At 46.1% G+C, this 23,365-nt stretch overlaps 1 protein-coding gene across 1 annotated transcript in view; it reads left to right on the top strand.

Moving 5' to 3' along the window:
* Positions 1 to 23,365, top strand: part of FYN (FYN proto-oncogene, Src family tyrosine kinase) — a gene marked incomplete at its 3' end in the record, with an annotated part of 135,176 nt that overhangs the window by 94,922 nt on the left and 16,889 nt on the right. Inside the window, exons 8-10 of the mRNA XM_080699813.1 lie at positions 3,086 to 3,265; positions 5,025 to 5,101; positions 5,199 to 5,352. Coding sequence (XP_080555939.1) covers positions 3,086 to 3,265; positions 5,025 to 5,101; positions 5,199 to 5,352 — 411 coding nt within the window. The remainder of the gene's footprint in view (positions 1 to 3,085; positions 3,266 to 5,024; positions 5,102 to 5,198; positions 5,353 to 23,365) is intronic.

The following is a 23,365-nucleotide window of genomic DNA, read 5'->3' as shown; positions in this document are numbered from 1 at the left end:
GCAAGATTGGCAAGTAGCACGGGTTGCGCTATTACACGAACCTTGATTCATAATGCAGTAAGTGGTAGAAGGAAAGTTCCAGCCTGCGTACATCTTGCCCTTTATTTCCAGATATTTGTTGAATGTCGCCCTAAAGGGCAAATCACCTTCCATCTTTCTAGTGCATGCGTATTGTGGATTATAAGGACTGTGTTTTCTCTATTAATTTCCTTTCCTGTAGAGAAAGCTGATGGTTTATGTTTTAACTTAACTGTGATTTCATCGAGTTGTGCCCCACAAACTTCTGGATTGGCTAAAGATGCTTGGGAAGTTGCACGTGATTCGTTGTTTCTGGAGAAGAAGCTGGGTCAGGGGTGTTTCGCTGAAGTGTGGCTTGGTAAGGCAGAGGGTGCATTTTGTTTTGGCTGCATCTGAAAGCCAATTTAAAAGGACAGTGTTGAACAAAACCTCATATGTAGCCATTGGGAGAGTGACACTTAACCTACGTAACTGGATGGGCACAGCCATCCAGAGCATCAAAATGTGGTGATATCTTCCTGTGCTCACCTGTCCGACTCTATGTGGTTAATTAAGCACCTACAGATCAGGAAACCAATACGCTATGAATGTGGTGTTTTGTCTTCCTAAGAAATGGGAAGGTAAGATACTATATTTGGGCAGCTGTAGCGAAAGACCATAGCTTTTTTGCTCACAGGGCCTGGGTTTAAATCCTCACTAGCTGATTAACCATAACCAAGGGGTTTACCTAAAATCTTTGAGCCTCGGTTTTCTCATCTGTTAAATTGGAGTGATATCTGTTCTTTAGCATTGTTTTGAAGATTATATGGTATAACGTGTTTAAAGTCCCCTGCAATTAGTAGGTGGTCCGTAAACATGCATGTTTGTCTTTTTTTGGTGGTTGATAAGACCAACTGCATTGGGCCCTAGAAGTAGCTTTTATAACTTTTCTGGGCCAGATGCAGATTTGCCTATAAACAACCCATGGATTAAGGCCCCACCAAAAATATATCAGTAAAAAAATACTAAAGATTATGAAATCTTCCTTTCTCCTTCCTTAGATCATATTTAAAAAAATATATAAGCCAGACATGGCGGCACATTCCTATAATCCCAATACTTGGGAGACTGAAACAGGTCTGAGACCAGCCTCAGTAACTTATTGAGCCTCTGTTTCAAAATAAAAAATATAAAAGGTTTGGGGATTTAGCTCAGAGGCAGAATGCCTCTGGGTTCAATCCCCAGTTCACCTACAGTTATGTATAGGTATAGGCCTTTAGATGTGATCTACATTTATAATGTTAGTATTGTGAAAATGCTTAAAACAGGGTGTGGCAAATATTAAGTACAGTACAGATACCTATAGATAGATAATAGAAATGCACTCATACATACATATTATTATGTTACATATTAGCTATTACATATTAGCTATTATAATAAAGAACTCTCGTTATCATGGCCTTCTCTCTCTGGATTTTATCTCAAGTACTATAAAATGTATCTATATGGCCTTCTTCTCCCTTATCCACCTAACTCATAATTGAAGTTGTGGTTACCAAGGATTTTTATCAAATCACTCATGCAGTTAGGAATATTTGAACCCATACGCCAATTATTCTTTTTTTTTTTTTTTTTTTTTTGCAGTACTAGGGATGGAACCCAGGGACATTCTATCGCTGATCTACACCTCTAGTCCTATTTTTTATTCTTTATTTTGAACCAGGGTCTCACTCAGTTATAAAGGGCCTCCCTCACTAAGTAGCTGAGGCTGGCCACAAACCTGTGATCCTTCTGTCTCAGCCTCCCAAGTAACTGGGATTACAAGTGTGCGTCACCACACCCAGCTACATCAGTTATTTTCAAGTATTTATCATTATCAACTTTAAATCACTACATAGGCCACTAAGATTTTTTGTTTCCATGAAACATAAAACAATATGCCATCAGAATTGGGATGGATATCTATGTGACTATCCAGATTGTTGCTAAAGAGGAAATCTCACCATATTTAATCTTGGGGGATATGAACACTGCAATCTCAAAGATCACTCACAAATTATCAAATTTCCCAGTCACATTTAGTGGCTAGTGTTTTAGGAGATTTAAATTAACTCTTTAAGCCATTTATTTTTGTAGGTTGAATTAATGATGTTTTTTACAGGATAAGAATTGCTTCAAATTTTGGAATTCTTAGATCCTAAAGTCATAGATCAAATTTAAAAATCTGAATGTAAACTTCTCCTCTTTCAAACACAAAAGAACATAACCTACATTAGCAGATTTTTCTTTTCCCTTTATAAAAGTATTCTTCAAAGTCATAGGGCTAAACAACGAAACACATGAAGTCCAGTGTTTTATTTTGGTTTTTAATTTGGGAGCTGAAAGACACTCAGATAACCCAGTTTCATTTCTGTATTTGACAGATGAGATAACTGATCATGATCATAAACCAGGCCCTGCCCTTGGATCAACTAGATTTTTTTTAACATGGGAAGTATAAATATTTCTTCCCTCTTAGCTGCTGTTTGAGTTCCCCAGTCTGTTGGATAGAAGCCATTGTTCCCCATCACTGTATCTGAGGAATTTGCCTTACCTGGGAGAAGTATTGGCAAGGAGACTGTGAGCTCCTTGCCAGTGCTTATATGCATGCTTAGCTCAACTGTTCAAGGACTTGGTCAAGTAACTCAGCACTGCAGACAAGTGAAATCTGATCCACGTTCATTCTACAACCTAAAAGATGGCTATTGGATGTTCAGACCTGTTTTAAACCCTGGACTTTAATCATCATAAACAAAGGGCCAGAGATTTTGGTATAACTTTGTAATCATATGGACACATGAAAAAAAATAGGAAAAATATATATCAAAATAGGAAAAAAATAAACAATATAGCCACAAGCATAACTAAATTCGTTTTTCCTGTTGAAACGCTTGACAGAGTCCTTGCAGTTGACTGATACAAAAGCAATACGAAGTTTTTTTAAAACTTAAAATCTAACTTTATGCAACTGCTATTAGTTAAGAGCTTTTTTTATTCTACTTGAGAGAGGACTTTGGTTTGACTTAATATTGTGGGATGTCTGTAGGTACCTGGAATGGAAACACAAAAGTAGCCATAAAGACTCTTAAGCCAGGCACAATGTCCCCCGAATCATTCCTCGAGGAAGCACAGATCATGAAGAAGTTGAAGCATGACAAGCTGGTCCAGCTGTACGCAGTGGTGTCCGAGGAGCCCATCTACATTGTCACCGAGTACATGAATAAAGGTCGGGCAGCACTCCTTCCGTATCCACCATTTCTTGCAGGGGCTGGTTCAGAGAGAGAAATAGAGCTGCCTTCTTGCTTTTATCCTAGTTTTTCATGAGTCAAGTATTCCAGTCAGAAAGTACCATTTGTGTGCTCATTAATGAAAATGCTTTTAAAGCAGACTAGCCTTGAGTTTGCCCCCAAATCCTTGTGGAATGCAGTTCCTTTCATGTTTCATATGTCAGGGATTCAAGTTCTTCTCCACAATTAAAGCATTCACTTCAATATCAGGGGTGATTCAAAAGCCTGTGATAATTTGCTATAATTTTAAATGCAGTAGCTTATGTTAAATTTCCCTTTTGTAGGACTAAACAATATCAAACACTGGTCTCTAGGCTAAGTTTAATCTCCATCATTTCAACATCTTTTTTTCCCCAGCTTACTTATTAAATATCATATGAAGAAATTACATTCATGTGTGTGTGTGTGTGTGTGTGTGTGTGTGTGTGTGTGTGTGTGTGTGTGTCCTTGTAATCAAACCAACATTGTTGGGGATAAGGCCAGAGATCACTTTGTTTTGGAAAAAAATAGATGAACCAAACAAGAAACAGCCTTAAAAGGCAATGCATTGTACATTAGAGGACACTAGTGTAATTTTTCTTTTCCATGTACTTTCTTTTAAATTATAATTGGAACTTTTTCCTGGAAGATTGCTTGTCCTTTGTATCTGGGGTTATTTTGTAAATAACTTTGTGATTAAAGCATTAAAACGTCGCTGATGGCCATCTTGAGCCTCCAGCTTCAGCGAGTGATTATTTCCACCTTGGTGTGGGTTCCGAGCTTCCTTGGGCTGTTACAATAGTGGCTCTGAAGCTCCAGCTGTTTTGTTTCAGATGTCTGATTTAAGGCTTGACTGGCTGTGATCTAATTAGGAGGAGCTACCTGCTACTCATATTCCTCAAATAGTATTTTCTTGAGTTAAAATTCTGTAAATAAGCCAAGGCTGTGATTCTCAAACTTTACCTTGTACTAGAATCACTTGGAAGGCTTCTTACACTGCAGAATTTAGGCCTGAAGTATAAAGTTTCCAGTTCTGTCTCTCTGGGATAGGGCCTGAGAATAGCATTTCTAGCAAGTTCTCTAGTGATGTGATGGCTGCTGGTCCCAAGATTGCTTTTTTGGACCCCTTGATTGGGCTGTATTTCCTCCACAATCCCTCCTCTAAGCAGGGTTGATTGGGGAATAAGAATGAAGGGGTACAGTTCCTCATGGGTTCTTTTGTGACATAAAGGGAGATTGAGTTCCATTGTTTTTATCAAATTTTTGTCATCCTCAGAAATGAAATCAAAGCAGGCATGGTAACGCGGCCTATAATCCTAATACTTGGGAGACTGAGACAGGATTGCAGGTTCAAGACCAGCCTTAGCAAGTTAGTGAGACACTCTGCAACCTAGCAGGACCCTGTTTCAAAATAAAAAAAAATAATAATAAAACGGGTTGGGAGCATAGCTCAGAGGTAGAATGCTCCTGGTCTCAGTCCCCATTACCACAAAAAGAAGTGAAATCAATGATGTTATTTTCAAAAGGTAAAAAAAAAAAAACACCATGTTTCTCAATGCATAGCATTGTTTCTACCCTAGTTTTATATAAAAACCTTTTTTATTGAAGGCATCATTTTGTGCAGCTGCCTTTTACTTACAGTAAGAAAAGCAAATACAGCCCCCTATTGGGAATCTTTATCTTTCAACATAAGCTGAAATGGTTTTGTTTTGTTCATAGGAAGTTTACTTGATTTCTTAAAAGATGGTGAAGGAAGAGCTCTGAAACTGCCGAATCTGGTGGACATGGCAGCGCAGGTAGGCCCTGGGTACCTTGATGCCTGCGGCGAATGTAGCAACGGAGGGCATCAGGTCCTGGTGTAACGTATGTGCCCTTTTCCCTGGCTGCCCACAGGTTGCTGCGGGAATGGCTTACATCGAGCGCATGAATTATATCCACAGAGATCTGCGATCAGCAAACATCCTAGTGGGTAATGGACTAATTTGCAAGATTGCTGACTTCGGACTGGCCCGATTGATTGAAGACAATGAGTACACAGCAAGACAAGGTGGGCACTTGAGTGGCAACAGCTCTTGAGCGCGTCTCTGCAAAGTCACCTACCACATGACCCTCCCTCCTTACCTCCCTTCCCAGTGTGTCAAGTATTAGGAGAGCACAGATATTCCAGGAAGGAATATCTTCTATCTTCTCAATCTTCATCTAAGCAGTCACCAGGAAAATGTATTGGAAATGTCAGAAAAACATCAGAAAATATTGGAAATCTCAGTCTTTAGCTGTTTGGTTTTTTTTTTTTTTTTTCTTCTCTCTTTGATCTGGCAGGAGTCTGATACTCTGCTGGTGGGAGTCTGCAGTGGGTTCTGCAGACGGATGGGCTATTGCTTCTCAGTTGGTGGGTGTCGGCTCCCGTGGTCCTCTGGGCTCACACCGCCCTCCTTGCAGCATCCAGGCCCAAGATACTCTGCTTTGGGAGAAAGAGGGCTATGGAAAGTCAAGGGTTCAGTCGAGTTACAGCTTGTTTCTTACTCAGCCAGAGACCCCACCGAAAACAGGAGGCTCACCCAGAGTGGAGAGTTTAGTAAAGGAGTTCTTTACAAAGGAATAGGCAGGGTTGAGGGAAACCAACAGGGCATGGTGCATGCCTCACACAGCCTGAGAGGCAGGGGCAGAGAGTGGGCCCACAAGTGAGAGGGAGAGGGCCTCCTGGTGGAGAGAGCAGCAGCGAGACAGGAAGGCAGTGGGGGATCAAGCCCCACCTCACTCTTCAGCTGGCCTCTAGATCTTCTGCCAAGTCCAGAAAGAAGCCAGAGGTCAAAGGAGCCCTTTGGTGAATCCTCCTCAGTCCAGAGCAGAAAGGGTAAGGGTGGGAGAAAAAGTCTGCAGGAGACCATGGAAGATAAGAGTGTGGTCCCTCGAAAAGCCCCGCTGCTTTCATCATTTGCCTCCACTCACCCCCTGCAAAAATTCATAGAAATTAGCCTTTAAGTAAAATCCATCCCATACCTGCAGCCAGCCAGTGGGGCAGTGTGTCAAGTATTAGGAGAGTGCAGATATCCTAGGAGGCAGTATCTTCTCTCTTCCCAGTCTTCATCTAAGCAGTCACCAGGAAAATGTATAGAATTAAGTAGGCAGTTTGGAACCCACTGAAGGGCCTGTGTAGATTATAATGCCTGTGTCTGGGGGAATGGGGTGACATTCACTGTTGTTAGCTGAAGCCTGGTCATTCCCGACAAGACTGACCACTGATGACCATATTACAGTGGTGCTTTCTACTGAATGTCATAATGGCCACCTCTAGAGTTCTGTCTTCTCTCTTTCTCTCTTTTTTCATGTGTGTGTGTGTGTGTGTGTGTGTGTGTGTGTGTGTGTGTGTGTGTTTAGTGGTAGCACTACCACCCAGGGATATTTTTAACCACTGAACTATTTATTTATTTATTGTTTATTTATTTTGAAATAGGTTAGCACATGCTGGCCTAAAGCCTGCGATCAACCCAAGTACCATGATCACAGGGATGCAACACTATGCCCAGCTTCTGGGATTCTGCTTTTCCCTTTTCTTCTCCTCCTCCTCTGCCTCTTGATTCTTCATTTCATGCCAATCCTTTCCTCCTTTCATTTGACTCGGTGATGAGGGAAAATGTTACACCAAGACCCTGGCTGCCACGGATTACTGTCCAAATGCTAAATTACATGTTGGTCAGGCAGCTCAGCTATTTGAATTTCTCCAACACGTGGCAGTGCTTGTCCTGGAGCCAAATGCCCGCACTGTGAGCACACGCAGGCAGGACCAGATGGCGCGCCGTATCTCTAATCAGAGGCTCCTGGCGGCCTCAGTTGGCGCTGGCAGCGCAGACAGGGATGTGGACGTGATGTGGAGGCGAGAGGCTCTGAGGGGCCGAGCGCTGAGACCCGATCCTGAAGGAGCCCTTGGACTCGGAAGGAGTGTGGGCGAGGGCTGTGAGGCCTGAACATTTGGTTTAGGAAAAGACCAGAGAGGAGTAGGGTCGGCTCTGGTGTGAGCGCACCATCCTGCACTAGAGGGAACGCACTGGAGTTGCTTCTCCCCTTTTATCAGACTTGGCTCCCTACAGGTTTGTGGTTCACACCCTTGAACCATCTGTAAAAAAAAAAGGTCACAGCAGCAGGGCCAGAAGCTGTGGATGCTGTGGATGCCTCCAGGTGACTGGCATCCTCAGAGCTCTTCCAGAAGCTGCTGCTCTGGGGTGGCCTCCACCTTCCTCCACAGTCTCCGCCTTCCTATCCTTCTGGGGCTTCCTGATGTGGGGCTGCTGTGCACTCCTGCCAAAGGACCAGCCTCGGGCCTTTTGTTCCTATGTTTCCTTTACTTAATGTCCAGGTAGAAGATCCCATCCTTCCCTTTTTTTTTACTTTCCCAACATCTTCACATCCATGCCAATCACTGGAAAGAGATAAGTAGGGGGAATTCAATGAACTGTGGATAAGTAGGGGGAATTCAATGAAGAAGTGAACTGGGGGAAAAGCAAAGCTCGGGGAGCTCCAGGATTTTCCAAGAGAATAAAAGGAATGCTGTCCTGTAGTCAAGGGACAAGACGGGGCAGGGGATGCATAGGTACCTCCATGTGCATGGCCTGCGAGGGGAAGGGTGGGTCGGGAGGAAAGCAATAGAGACAGATTCAGAGGAGCTCTACATCATTTGTTCAGTCATACAGCGAGTTAAATGGCAGGGCCAGAGTCAGTGCAAGTATGGCTTGCCTTGTCTCATTCACCCTATGCTTGCTGCCTCTCATCCAGTGAATGAATAGAACAGAAAGCAAAACTGGAGGTGGTCAAATCTTTTTCCCCTTATTTTATGGGAAAGCTTCAAAGGAGCACCTTCTAACATTCATACGTCAGGGGGCTGAGGGGACTCACTTCCCAGCACTGGGACGACCCAGCTGTTGTTAAAATTCCTCCCGAGAGTCTGCGTGGCCCTGGCCTCTTCACAGGCAGAAAGGGCCTGGCGTGTGTCTCCTGGTGGGCTCTGCAGATGGCATGCGTGCTGCATGCTGAAGTTTTTACCGGGGATTAATCAGCTCCGCCAGACAGCTGGTCCATGTGCCTAATAATATTTGCAAGTCGGGTTTTATGTTACCCGCAGGCCACAGCCATGCCGCATCTTGATTATGGTAGTGCAGGCAGTGTTCAGAAACATGTGCCAAGAACAGATATTTCAGGACCGTGGATGACAATTGTTTGCAAAACAGTTGTGAGTTCCCCATCTCAGGGCACACTGAAATGTCTGTCACCCCTGGGCGATGAGGTATGACAGCACAAGCACAGGCACAATTAGGATTTAAGCTGTGTTCTGCCAGCTCCCTGTGTGCCTTTCCTCCCACCACCCTTTTTCTGCCCCTGGACAGAAAATGGAGGCCCCATGGCAGAGGGGAGGTCAAGACCAGGCCCACCCTGAGAGGGTGGTCCTCCACTGACAGCCTTCTAGAAGCATCTAGGAATTATTTGGGATTGCTCATTCTCAATTCCCTGGACATCTCACCCAGCTAGACAGTTCTCCGTAGTCGGAAACTCTTCACTAACTTCTGTCCATTCAGGGTCTATAAATAGCACCAACATCAGCTATTTGAATGCCTTGTCTATAAAAGGAATTTGCTAGGAGCTGCTGAGACAAAGAAGCCTCAGCCGGGTGCAATGGTGCACACCTGTGATCTCCACTCTCGGGAGGCCAAGGCAGGAGGATTGCTTGGGCCCAGCCCAGGCCACAGAACAAGACCCCCGCCCAGGCCATGTGAGGATGACTGGGTCTCTGTTGTCCTCCTCACACTCTGCCTGGTCTCCTGCGACCGCCACATTGCTCCCCGAGGCTCGCAGCCCCTCCAGCCTCCACCCTTCTCATAGGCACAAGGAGCAAGAGGAGAGCTCGCCGCAGACTCGCCTTGTCCTTATGAGCTTCAGGCCACTCAGAGCCAACCTAGCTGCATGTAAGAATGACTTGTTTTTGTGGACACTTTCGTGTGTTTTTCTTTTAATTGAGCCATAACATTGTGCAACAAATGACCAACCTGAAGTGGGAAACTCAGTGCGGTTTCACATATTTGAGCCCGAGACCCCAGAGGAAGGTACACCCCAGAAAACTCCCAGGCCCCAGAGGGAGCCTTTCCTCTTGTCACTGCAGATGAGTTTTGCCTGAGAATGAACTCCATTTGCATGAATCCATAGGTACTGCTCTTCTGCCTGGCTCCTTTCTGCTACCTTGTGAGAGCCTTGTGCGTTGCTGAGAGTCACAGTGCTCCTTTCCCCTCGTGGCTGACTGGCGCTCCACTGTACAGATACACCGCAGCTTACCCTGCTGCCGCTGAAGAACATGGGGGTGTTCCCCCTTGGGAGCCATTATGAACGAGCTTTGTGGCGGGGGACGTAGGCCCTCATGTCTCCGGGGTCTGTTCCCAGATATGAAGTGCGAGTCTCAGGGCACACCTAGGTGAGCACACGCAGTTTCTGAGTCACACAGCACTGTCCCGCTTCCCTCCTGCCCCTGGGAACCTGGGCTCGGGAGTTCAGAGCCCTGGGTTTGAACTGGCTCTGTCGCTCACAAGGTTGGTGTCCCCAGGCAAATCGCTTATCCTGTTTGAGCCTCATTTTTTTTTCTAATCTATAATATGGAGATAATAAAAGTAATTACCTCAAATGAGTAGTATGAGAATGAAGTCATCTGTAAAAGTTCTCTGAAGGTTATGAAATATAAAAATTATTCTTATAGCCTTAATTTTTTGTGGCCTTAACTTTTTGTGATTGACATGTTTCATTGAAAAAGGTCTTTTGTACCTAAAAAAATAGTTTTAAAGAGAACAAGTATCAGTAATCAATAAGGATGAATCAATATTTTAAGAAAAAAATGTATCATTTTATATTTATACATATATGTAATATACATCACATACATTATAACATGATATGTTACATATGATATATATATATTGTGTGTGTGTGTGTGTGTGTGTGTGTGTGTGTGTGTGTGTGTGGTACTGAGGATGGAACCCAAGGGCATTCTACCTCTGAGCTACACTCTCAGCCCTATTTTTTTCTTCCTTATTTTGAAACAGGGTCTCAATGAGTTTACAAAGGGCCTCATAAGTAGCTGAGGCTGTCCGCAAACTGTGATCCTCCTGGCTCAGCCTCCCAAATGCTGAGATTACAAGCATGCGCCACCATGCCTGGCTGCATACGTATTATATATACACAGTATTTTATAGCCTAGCCCAGTCTATTATTATCTAGACAGTCACCCCTTTGATATTTCCATGCCCTAAGGGACTCTCGCCCTGAACACAGCTGTGAGTCAGCTGTCTGCTCCATCTTGAGCAGACTTTCCTTTTTACTCCTGTTACCTTTTCTACTAAGAACTCCCCCTTCCTCCACGCCACTTGTGTTATTTTTAATCCTGTCAACCCTGAGTATCAGGCAGGCATTCCCTGCGGCTTCACACATCAACACGTGCACACACACATATACATGCATGAGCAATTCTCCTGAGTGCCTATAGAGCCAGACCTACTGCTTCTTTATGAGGATGATTTGGCCTGAAGTCCAGCAAAGCCCTCGTGGGCACAGAGCACACAGGTGTTTAATGAATATTGGTGCACAGTGGTGGAAATAGCCAAGGTCAGCATACCCTCTCTACGCTCTTCTCAGACACGCTCTCCTGCTCTGAGCAATGTGCCAGGCACTCTGCAGATCAAATACTGCTGTGGCTGCAGGCCCTCCAGAAGGGGTTGTTTGTTACAGCAGTGTTCCCTGCACTCTGCAAGATTATCTTCAGGACAGGAACAGACGTTTCGGGGTCAGACAAGCCTTGGTTCAAATGCTGGTTCTTCCACACTCCTACAGAGGAATCTCTGGCCTCTCTGCATCTCAGCCTTCTCATCTATAAAGTGGGGTTGGTGTCAGTTACCTTTAAGTGGTTGTAAGGGCTAGAAAAGACAATCGAAGCTACTGGTATTAGTCACTTCTTCCCCCTCCAAGAAGCACAGTACTTGGTGTCTTCTTGGACAAACCAGGCCTCTTTCCTCCTTCCCACACCTAATAATGGCAGGGCTGGATTGGATAGGTGTATGACCTATGACCTCAAATTATATTGGTGTGAATTTTATCATTGATGCCAAATTGCTGTGAAACCTTGGACAAGTTACTTAACCTTTCTGAGCTTTCATTTCCTCCTCAGAAAACTGATGTAATGATAGTTATCTACATCATAGAATTGTCATATGTCTTCCCTGAAAATAGACATAAAGCACTTAGAGCAAAGTAAATGCTAAGTTAGTTGTAATTGATAGCAACTAATTGTAGTTTGTTGTATAGTAAGAGTGGTATTATTACTGTTGATCTAATGGGTGCTAACACTCATACCTATCACGCGCACACACACACACACACACACACACACACACGCACGAGGGTGTTTACACCACTCTCCTCGTTAGAATAACCATGAAGAACAGGAATGCAGAGTGGCTCTGCTCTGTGGTTTTGTTTGTTCGCTTGTTTGTTTGGAAGTTCTAAATCAGTGACAGAATCGTACCTGAGGAAGGAAATGTAAAAAGACAATGTAATCTTTGAATTTGTAGGATATACACAGAAGAGAGGTATTCTGCACTTTTTATAAGACTACTGGTTGGTGTATTAAATAGGAGAAGAAAAATGAGCCTGTTGAAATGCTCCCAGTATTGAGGGTTTAAATTGAATAGATTATTGTCTGGAGGAAAATTCACATATAAATTAGACTACGAAGAATTCATAATTGTTACAGTTTTCATGTTAATTATTTCATGTTAAAAATGCTGCTGCATAAATTAACACGTTCTTTCATGGAGAACATATTTTAGAAAGATTTGTTACTTTAATAACTCTTTGTGTATTAGAAATCCCAGATGCCTGTACTAATTAAATATAATCAGATTTTGGATTCAAAAAGCACAGTAGCCATTTAGCACAAACAAGCAGGCAGCTCGGTTGACAAACAGAGTCAGAAAGGAGTGGATCCCTGTTTCTTTCTGATTTTGAATTTCAAAATTCAGCACTGTGAGTTTAATTCCCGTTCTTCCTTTGTATCACAACGACTGGGGATTATTAGACTCAGAGCGCCAGCTTCCAGCTCAAGGGCTCCTGCAGAATTATTAATCAGCCACCTCCGAGGCCCCTGTAATCCAGAGGCAGATCAAGGCTGATCTCGCCATGAGATGCCCTCCCTCTGCCCTCGCCAGCACATGAATTTCTCGTTCTCTGTCAACAACAGCATTGCCGCTCTCGCACAGTGCGCTGTGACCTGCACTGCAAATGTCAGGGGAGGGAAGGGGGGAGAAAAACTGTTAATTATTGAATGGAATCTAATTCTTTCTGTGCTGGGGCAGCAAACCATCATTTGATGAAAAGCAACCCCTTTCCAATGCAAGCCATTGTTCTAGAGACAGAGCGGGAAGGACAGAGCAGGAAGCCCACTTGTTCCCACCCCAGCCATGAAAAGCTGCCACGAAATGGTGGAGCCACGCCCCCGTGTCCCATGGGGTGTTCATCTCCCCCCGCCCAGGCTGTCTGGGGAGAGGTGGGGGGCAGAGAGCCCCTGCCCTCCCACCATTCGGGGGCCCTTTTCCGCAGAGCTGAACTGCGTGCCTGAGCCACACGGCTTGTAATCAGGCCTCCAGGAGACCGAGTTCGGGACACCTCTGTCACCAGGCAGAAATCGCCTTCATTTGTATTCCACCACGTCCAGCTCCCAGCTTCCACTGGCGTTTATGGGTGGGACTGCTTTGTTTATCTGCCCGGCCATGGTGGAGCTGCAGGCCCAGACTGATAGTCAGGGGGAAGGAGGTCAGACCGGTAGGGAAACAGAGAAGAACTGTACAGTGCATCCATTTCCCTACTGGAAAGGATGTGTTGAAACCCAGATTAAAATGAAAGGAAACGGGACTCTAATAAATCACGCTTCCCTACCCCAATCTCTCTTTTAAGATTAAAAAGTCTGAGGGAAGGAGGAAGACTGATCTCTCCCCTTCTGCCCTCAGCACCCCGGGGCCTGTCCCGACCCCTGGGAGCCCAGGTGGCCCAGAGCAGGGCTTCTCAGAACACCTCTGGGCGTGTCCCACGTGAGCATGTCTTGCTCCTTTGTGCTGCTTTGGGCAGAACTGTTTGGCAGTTGTTTATAAGCGGTCAGGAGCAAAGTCCTGGGACTGTACATCCCACGTTTCTTAGTAATCGCCAAGAAGGAAGCAGATGGTCACCCTCTGTGATTTTAAAGTGTGTAAATAGGAACTGCAGACTGCCATCAAACATCAAAAATGTCATTTGGCTTCCTTGTCTTTCTCTGCTGGCAGAAGGAACCCTGCATTTGCATCATCTGGAAAATCAGAGGCAGCCAGCGCACAGGAAAATTGCTCATGGCTGGAAGCCTCTGTTTCTTCCCACCTAAGCAGGGGGCACGGCACATCTTGCCCACCTCACTAGTGCAAGTCCCAGAGGCAGAGACCCTGTACCAGATTGAAGGAGGGAGAGGGGCGTTTGGGAAAGAAACCCCAATGCTACTTGTCTTCTGTCCTCTCTCCCAGAGTGTTCCTAGCTGTCTCCCCAAACACCAGCGCTGCCCAGTGCACTGTGTGGCTGAAATCGGACCCACCCAGGCCTGCTCCCCCTTCTGGAGGTGCATAGATTCTTGGAATCAATTCTATGTCGAGCTACTCCCCTGACTCCATTTATTACTGAAGCAAGGTCTTTCCACCTCCCAGAGCAGCTGCGTGGAAAGGGTTATGGTGTTCTACACACAGCTTTCTTCTTGCCCTGTGTTCTTGACTGAAAGTCACAGGTGTCGCATCCATCCTGCGAGGACCAGGAATCAGATTTGTATTCTGATGTTGTTTGCTTTTTGATTCTTGAGAAACTAGAAGGGATAACTGGAGTCACTCAGAGCCTTGGAATTCTAGAACAGCAAGCAGGTTCCTCCCTTCCTTGACACACCTGTGGTGATCACAAAGCAAGGCCCCAAACATAGGCTGCACGACAGAGAAAATCTTTTTGGTGGTCCCCAGATTTCCTTCATAAGAGTAAAGAGGCCAGCTGGGCACTGTGGCACATGCCTGAAATCCCAGCTACTCAGGAAGCTGAGGCAGGGGGATCTCAAATTCAAGGCTAGCCTGGGAAATTCAGCAAGACCTTGTCTCAGAATAAAACAGAAAGGGCCAGGGAGGTAGCTCAGTGATAGAGTGCTTGCCCGGCATGCATGAGAGGCATTCATTTTACTCTTTACTTTGGCCAGGCCAGTGAGATTTATCCTGGGTTGTCATTGGTCACTATTAGGAGGAGGAGGAGGAAGATGGGGAAACCCAGGGCCCAGAGCAAGTTCTCCTGCCTTCTAGCTCCCCCCACAAATATTTAGTTTTTTAGGGTTTTGTTTTTGTTTTGTTTGCTGGTACTGGGAATGAAACCCAGAGGCTTTCTACCTCCGGGCTATACTCCCAGACCTATTTTATCTTTTATTTGGAAACAGGGTCTCACTAAGTTGCTGAGAGCCTCACTAAGTAGCTGAGGCTGGCTTTGAACCCGTGCAATCCTCCTGTCTCAGCCTCCCAAGCGCAGGGATTACAAGCGTGCACCACCACGCCTGGCTCCTCACAAATATTTAAAAGGAACATCACATTGCTTGCTGGCACCCTCCATGTAAGGACTGAACACCCTCCCAAAGTTTACCTTCCTTTTGTCCTTGCCTGAATGCGCGGCCCCAGGATTCATGCCTGGACCCTCCACCTCCACACTCTGGTCCTCAGCTCTGGGTTCCTGTGCTCACATCTCCTGGCCAGAGTATTCCTTCCAGGGATTGATCAGCTTTGGATCCATGCCTAGCTGGTCAGCTGTTGTCCTGAAAGTGTGTTCAGGCCCAACTTCTGGCCCTTAGTTCTTGCCTTCGTTGGCTTGACTTGTCCACCCCCAGCTACATCCCAGCAGGACAGCCCTCCTCCCTCCTCTCCCTATCTTGTTGTTCTGTCTTTTTTGTTTTGGTGGTACTGGGGATGGAACCCTTCTACCTCCGGGCTACATGCCCAGACCTATATTTTTATTTGGAAACAGGGTCTCTTAAGCCAGCAAGTCTGGCTTCGAACCTGCACGATCCTCCTGTCTCCGCCTCCCAAGCGTGGGGATTACAAGTGTGCGCCACCACGCCCGGCTCGTTCTGTCTTGAACTCCCTGCCCACCATCCTGTGACATTTCAGGTAGAATAGAATCTCAATCTGTGGTACCATTGTTTGTTTGTTTATATTTATTTTCAAAACATGGGACTAAACCCTTGTGTACTTAGACATTTCAACAGAGTATGTCGCCAGGGATAACGGGAAACACACAGTCGTATTACTTCAGAAGCATCTGGGAAATTTGAAAGTCATTCCCTTGGCCTAGTGTGAAAATGTGGAGTTTGCTTTGCCAAGTTTCCCTGGGCTGGAAACCACTGTTGTGTTTGAATAACCACAAAGTTCCAGATCGGGTCAGCTTTGATTCTGTTCCTTACACAGGATATCCTAGCCCAGTCTTGCCATGCCTGCCCCGTACCACCCCCCAGCATGTAATCAGCTTCCTGTTACTGGCGTCGTTTGTGACTTCTTTCATTCCCCAGAGTAACTTTAAAGTTTGAGTCCTGCGCAGCATTTAATATTGGATGTAATCATTTGCAGAGTTTGTGGCTTCATAATTAAAGAGGGCTCTGGGTGGCTCTTTGGTTCAGAAAAAGTGTCTATTGTTGGAGCTAATGCCTCTCCTCCTTGCAAATGCTATTAGTGCACGGCGTGTATTCTCCGCAGGGAGGATTTGTCTTCTTACTCTGCACTGGCGTTGCCTTCTCCACTCTGGGCCAGAGTTTCAGCCGGAGGGGATCCTCTGTGAGACAGGGCTATGGAATCGGCCTGGTCACCAGAAACAAAAGGCTGAATGGTCCAGCTTCCTACGAAGCTGGTGCTGTGGGGGCCCACAGTCTGGACCCTCCCTGCCTTGAGAAAGCACTGGGTCACCCTGCATCATTTCTCTGCCACTGTCCTTTCCTGGAGCCCTCTCCCCGTTCACTTCCTCTTTTGCTCTCCTGTCTGAGCACCTTCATCCTAAAGCCAGTGCTGCGGTTTAGCGCCCTGTCGTGTTTATCCGTGAGCTCTGTCCCCAGCTGCCTGGAGACTCCTAGGGCAGGAAGTACCCAGTGCTTCGTTTCCCCAGGAGTGCCTCCTACTGCAATGGAGGCTTAATATACAATCAGTAAATCCTCCACAACTGACTGATGAGAGTGTTGGGTCTTGAAGTTTAGAGAGCTTTGGCACTGCTGATGGCACTTTTCGGTACCTTGGTGCTTCTGTGTGACTGTTCAAGTAGTTGGCATTTGCTTAGCTATTACCAGGCTCCAGAACACTGTGCCAAGCCCTGTCCATCTCTTGTCATTCCCACCACAGCCTTATGAGGTTGTCGTCATGTCCGAGGTGCAGACAAGGAGACTGAGACCTAGGGAGGTTTTAGCAGGTCGCCCAGCAACTCCAGTATGTGAGCCCAGTCTGCTTGACTCTGAAACCCCTGTCCTGATGACCACTCAGGCCCTGCTCAGTCCACAGCACGACCTCTTTGCATGGTTACTGAAGAGAATTCATTCCCCATTTCCTTGCACACACACACTTACTGCAGAGGGAGGGCCGAGGAGCAGAATAGCTGCCGTCCTCACTGAGTATTTGAAATGCCACTGCCCTCTGCTTAATGCACAAAGATATGCATGAAGTACAGGATGTGACCAAATCAGTGCTTCCCATCTGAGACAGAAGTGAAAAGCAGATTGTTTGGCCACTAGGGATAGAGGGACTCCATTAGCTAGAATGTGACTTGGGGGTCGGGATGATCCAGCCCATCCCAACATAGTGAATTTGGCTGTTCATCCTGATTTTCTTGTTGTTGTTTTGTTTGTTTGTTGCTTGGGGTGGTACTAGGGAAGGAATGCAGGGGCATTCTACCTCTGAGCTGTACCCCAGCCTTTGCTTTGTTTTGTTTTGTTTTGAAACTCAGGTTCTTGCTGAGTTGCTGAGGCTGACTTCCAGCCAGTGATCCTCATTGTCTAAGCCTTCCAAGCACTGAGATGACAGGTATTTTCCACCACACCTGGCTCTTCAACCTCTCTTCACTTAAAAACTGAGCTGAGGCCGGGCATTGTGGCGCACGCTTGTAATCCCCACGCTTGGGGGGTGGAGACAGGAGGATCGTGCAGGTTCGAAGCCAGCCTCGCTCGCAGGCTTAAGAGACCCTGTTTCCAAATAAAAACATAAAATAAGTCTGGGAGTATAGCCCAGAGGTAGAAGGGCTTCCAGGAACCCCAGTACCACCAAAAAAAAAAAAAAACTGAGCTGATTCTGTCAGGCAAGCCTAGAGCAGGATGACAATGATTTTATTTCTAATATCTCTAAAAGTGCAAAAAAAATAATTTTTGCTATACCACTGTGTTTTTGCCCTTTTCTTTGTGTTTAGATTACAAAAATCTGTGTGAGGGAAGATAATTTCCCTTGCCATCAGGGTGGTAGATAAATTGGTGCCTGAGCTGATAATTTATTCACTTAAAGGATTCTGCATCTGGCTTTCAACCTCAACTCCACCATTTCCACGGGTCCTTTGGCACATCGCTTTACCTCTCCGTGCTCAGTTTTCTCATCTGTAGAGCAGAACCATGGCTGGTGTCTACCTCATATGTGTAGTGCACTGGGCACGATGCCTGACACCTGCATGCGCCCAAGGTCTGGGCAGCTGTTGCAGTAGCTGGTACTGCTAAGCATTGAACTGTTATCTCTAGCACTGTTACAGCTTGGATCTGGCATGTCCCCCAAGGCTCATAGGTTGGTCCCAGTGCAGCAGTGTCCAGGGTCGGGCCTTAGGGAAGGTGACTGGATCACGAGCTCTGACCTCAATGTAGATTTATTTGTCTGGGAGGCACTGGACAGCATCATTGGGAAATTATGGGAACTATAGGCCGTGGGGCCTAGGTAGAGGAAGGAAGCCATGAGGGGCATGCCAGCAGGGTGTCCTCATCCTGCACCCTTCCTTGCCTTCTCCCTCTGCTTCCTAGCTGAGAAGCTCCCCCCCCCCTCCATCCCATACCCTTTTGTCATGGCATCCTGCCTCCCTCAGATCCACAGCGATGGAGACTAAGAACTGAAACCTTGAGCTGAAATAAGCCTTTCCTCTTCAGAACTGTCTGTGTCAGGTGTTTTGGCCACAGAGATGAAAAGCTGACAGACCAAGCATCAATTCTGAGTGTACTAGAGAGACCAGCGAAGGCTGCAATAGCCATAGAGGACTTCATGAAGGAGGGAGGGCCTGGGCCGAGCAGGCCTTAGCCCAGCAGATGGAAGGGAAAGGTGGCATCTCATGTAGAAGAAGCACATGCGATCGTGCCAGCTGCAGGGGGTGGGTCCCAGGACAGCACTAAGTTAGATTAACCGTATGTTTGGAGTAGGAAGAACCAAAGTTGAATAGAAAGGTGACTCCTTGGAAACCAAAAGGGGGATTTGGGCTAAAAGCAATAGGAACTCCACCGTATGGTTGGGGAGGAAGGGACATGAAGCTGTGGCTTAAAGTGACTAATCAGAAGGACAACGGGCTAATGACGGGTACAGTGGCAGGAAGACTTAACAGAGGTGATCACCCAAATTGGGTTTTGGAGTGAGCTCAAACGGGAAAGGGGAGGAATGTCAAAGAAAGAAGCAAGATAGGTTGGTGAGGGATTAAAGCTGGGAGTTTGGGGACAGAGAGAAGTCTCAGCTGCCTTTTAGGTTTTTGACCTTAAAGCCTGGCAGAATGGCGATCTGACTCCTAGAATGGGAACAGTGGGAGCCAGGCACAGGGGTGCACGCCTATAATCCCAGTACTTGGGAGGCTGAGACACAAGGACCTCAGCCTCAGGAACTTAGTGAGACCCTGTTTCAAAATAAAAATGCCTGGGGGTGTAGTTCAGAAGTCAATGACCCTTGCTTCAATCTCCATCACCAAAAAGAAGGAAAGAAAAAAGAAGGAAGGAAGGAAGTTGGTGGAATTTTCCACCTAGTACAAGAATCTCTTGTACACCCTTACACATAGTAAAATTATATGGTGGAAAATTAAATGTACCTTTGCGTTTGCCACATTTGAGAGAAGGTAGGACACCCAAAAGAATTTTCCCCTAGATATTTATTAATAAGGAAAGAAAACTTTAGATGAGAGACACCTGGAGCGTGTGTCCAGTCCTCTTCACTCAGACGGGGCAGGGTTAGGCACTAGGTGGCGTATCCCCGGGGATACATGGAGAGCTGGAACACAGAGGCCTCAGAGCACTTGTAATTAGAGTGGGAGAATGAAGAAGAGCAGACAGTTGAAACAAAAGAAATGCTTGGAAAGAAAGGAAGAGCATCAGGAAAGAATAAACTCAGAAAGAGAACAAATTCATTTCTCATAGAAATGTCGGTGCTTCCCAGAGTGTTGGGAGTATGCCATGCTAAGTTTTACCCCTTTGTCCTGAGATTAATGGTATTATTCAAGTGTGAGCAGTGTGCTAGAATAGCACCAATGTGATAAGAGCTACTAGTTAAACAAACATGACAAGAAAAGTGACAGAGAAAGTGTAATCTACCCAGTTGCTAATTGCTTACAGACACCCAGGGGCCTTGAAATGTCAAGATGGCTTTTCAGGAATTTTGAAAAGTCAAAATACATTTTACATTCTGTCCTGTCACAAATGGTTCTCAAGATGTGCTGTCTTCCATGTCTTAAAGACAAGGAGAAAGAACGAGGTGAGAGCCCGTGCACTTCAGCTCACGAGCCCCAGCAGCACTGCACATGGGTGAAAGGCAGGATCCTTAGTGAGGCTTGAAGAACCCCCAGAATCTTGGGCCCTATTTAGTTATTTTTATAGCACTGCATCGTGGTTCATTATGGTGTGTGTGTGTGTGTGTGTGTGTGTGATGCTAGGGATCAAACCCAGGGCCTTATGCATGCTAGACAAGTGCTCTACCACTGAGCTACATCCCCGCCCCATTCCTTTATTTCTATTTACTTTCCAGGCCGAGCTGCAAGCTCTATGAGAGCCAGAGGTTGTGCTTGCCTTTGTGAACCAAGCATAGTACTGAGTATGTGGGGTAAAGTCCAGAAGGATTTATGTAGGAAAAAAGAGAGAGCAAACCAGCCCTCCAGTAGTGAGGGTTTATTGGTGTTTTGGTGGACCAACTTTGATAACTGATTAAACCACCAACCCACTCCTTTGTCTCAAAACATGGATGATTGTTAATCATATTTTCAAATGGGAAAGACCAGGGTCCTGCAGTTGAAGTGCTTTCACACCAGCCTATTGAGAAAGGGATTTTTCACTTTGTCTTGTCAGGCTCCATGCCACCTTTTCTTTCTGCTGCAGCCCCACGAACTGGGCCCCATACTCCTCTCAAAGCAAAGTCTGTGGCTACCACAGCATCTCGCAGACAGACTCGGACCCCAAGGAGGTCTGAGCTGCCCGCATGTGGCACTAGAAAAGCAGGGGCTCCAGGTATGTTAAAGTTTCATTAGTGTGTGGCAGAGGCTTTCCTATTGTGGCTGGCAGTTGTTATACCCTGAAAAGGGCATCCAGATGGTGACAGTGACTTTTTTGCTGTCACCAAGGCCCAGGAGAGGACTCACCAGAGAGCAGGGGACTGATAATAAGCCCTGGGAGGAGCTGTGGCTGTTCAGCCAGGAAGGGAAGGCTGGTCAGCTGTCTGTTCATTCAGAACCCAGTTATCAATTGTCCTCCATGCACTAGGCACTGGACTCAGAAACAGGGACACTGTGGTCAGCCAAAAGGACAAACTCTAGCCCCCAAGGACAGTACTTATTAACAGAGGCACACTTCAGACAATTCGTGACACTTCAGTAGTAATGGCTACAGCCAGGCGTGGTAGCACACACCCATAATCCCAGCTGCTCAGGAGGACCTCGAGTTTCAGGCTAGCCTCAGCAACTTAGCAAGACTCTGTCTCAAAATAAAAAGGAGTATAGCTGAGTGGTAGAGTGCTTGCCTAGCAGGTGCAAGGCCCTGGTTTCAATCCCCTGTACTTCAAAACAAACAAAAAGTAATAACAGCTACAAACAGCAAGTTGCTTTGGCAGCATAGAGCTAAGAAGTTATAATGATGCAGCAGAGGTTCTCTATACAAGGAACACTTAAGCCCAAAGCAAAGGAGAGGCAGGAGTCAGCCACAGGGTGGCAGTGGGGTGGGGACTACTGACAAAGGATAGAGCCTGACCTACACCCAAATCTGGTGGAGTTTGGCATTTGCAAAGTAGTCAAAGAGCTGGGCATGGTGGTGTAGGCTTGTAATCCCAGCATTTGGGAAGCTGAGACAAGAGGATCTGGGTTCGCAGACAGTCTCATCTACTCACTGAGGCTCTTTGCAACTCAATGAGACCCTGTTTCAAAATAAAGAGCTTATTATTTCCCAGTATCGAAAAAAAAAAAAATAAAAGTAGTCAAATAGTCAAAGAAGGCCAGTGGAGAGGTGGGGGCTGGTAAAGAGGGAGCAGGAGGAAGGTGGAGAAGTAGGCGGGAATCTAATCATACCATGGTTCCAATTGGACGGCTACTACATGAATCAGGCAAGTGCTGGATGAGGCTTAGATGTGATGAGTAAGGACCAGCATGGGGGTGACCTGAGTGAAGAGTAGAGAGTGTGACATAGGATGTAATGACATCATCAGCCTGGAGAGTGACAAAGCAGGAGAGGCCAAGGGCCCTTCAGGGAAGGCTTGCTGAGCTCCCGAGGGCCGGCATGTGCTGCTGTCCCAGTACTCTGCGATGAAGACAGAGGTAGCTGGCAGATAGGTTGAGCCTTGGGATTCCGGTGTTGTCGCTGGGTGGTTTACAAAAGCAGAAGAGGTTGAAAAGAAATCCACATCACAGGGAGGACAAGTCTTCGATGTTTGAAGAACCTTTTGAGACATTCCCATGGAGATGTTGAGGAGGAAGGTGGTTGTACGAATCAAGGGAGACAGTTCCCACCGGTGATACACACACCAGTGTCACGGGAGTCAAGACAGTCATTGACGCAACAGGAGTAAATAAGATCTGCACATGTTGTTTCACAGAGCTTATGATCACTCATTTCATATCTCAACAGAATTTAGAGAAACAGGATTGGCAAATATAAGAAAGTATCTGAGCTGAGCATGGTGGCACACACTTGCAATCCCCACTTTTGGGAGGCGGAGAAAGGAGAATCACACAGGTTCAAAGCCAGCTGTGCTGGCTTAAGAGGCCCTGTTTCCAAATTTAAAAAAAAAAAAAGTATAAAATAGGTCTGGGAGTGTAGCCCCGGAGGTAGAAGAGTTTCTGGGAACCCCAGTACCACCAAAAAATAAATAAAGAAAAGAAAAGAAATTATCTGAGCCAAGCATGGTGGCACACACTTGTAATCCCAGTACTTAGAAGGCTGAGACAGGAGGATCATAGGTTCAAAGCCAGCCTTGACAACTTAGGGAGGCTCTCTGCAACTTAGACTGTTTCCAAATAAAAAGTAAAATCAGGCTGGGGATTTAACTCAGAAGTAGAATGCCTCTGGGTTCAATCCCTGGTAGCACCAAAAGAAGGAAGAGGAGGAGGAGGAAGAGGAGGAGGAGGAGGAGGGGGAGGAGGAGGAGGAGGAGGAGGAGGAGGAGGAGGAGGAGGAGGAGGAGGAGGAGGAGGAATTATCTGGTACACTGATATTTACTCACCACAGGAAGTGGTTCGGCCCTATATGCTGTTTCAGGGGTTAAAGGACAAAATACAAAGATGCTCTGTTGGGGTGTAGGGTCTGGGCCCCACTGACATCACCAAATTAAGGTTTCAGCAATGTGCTGACCAGGGGCCTGTGGGAGAATTTGGAAGGACCACATGGAAAACACTGTGGTATGTAGTGGAAAGGATGCTTCCCAGTCCATGCGTGCATATTATGTATTGGCTTAAAAGAGTCTTAAACTGCTCAAATAATTCAGTAAGAAATGAAATGCAGACTGCACATACTTCCTTTTAAAAAATAATTTGTGTAAACATTCAGCAAG

This window comes from Muscardinus avellanarius, assembly GCF_963383645.1.
Source record: "Muscardinus avellanarius genome assembly, chromosome: 8".
Classification (NCBI taxonomy): Eukaryota; Metazoa; Chordata; class Mammalia; order Rodentia; family Gliridae; genus Muscardinus; species Muscardinus avellanarius.
Note: the sequence above shows the minus strand (reverse complement) of the source record. Positions and strands in the feature narration are given on the sequence as shown.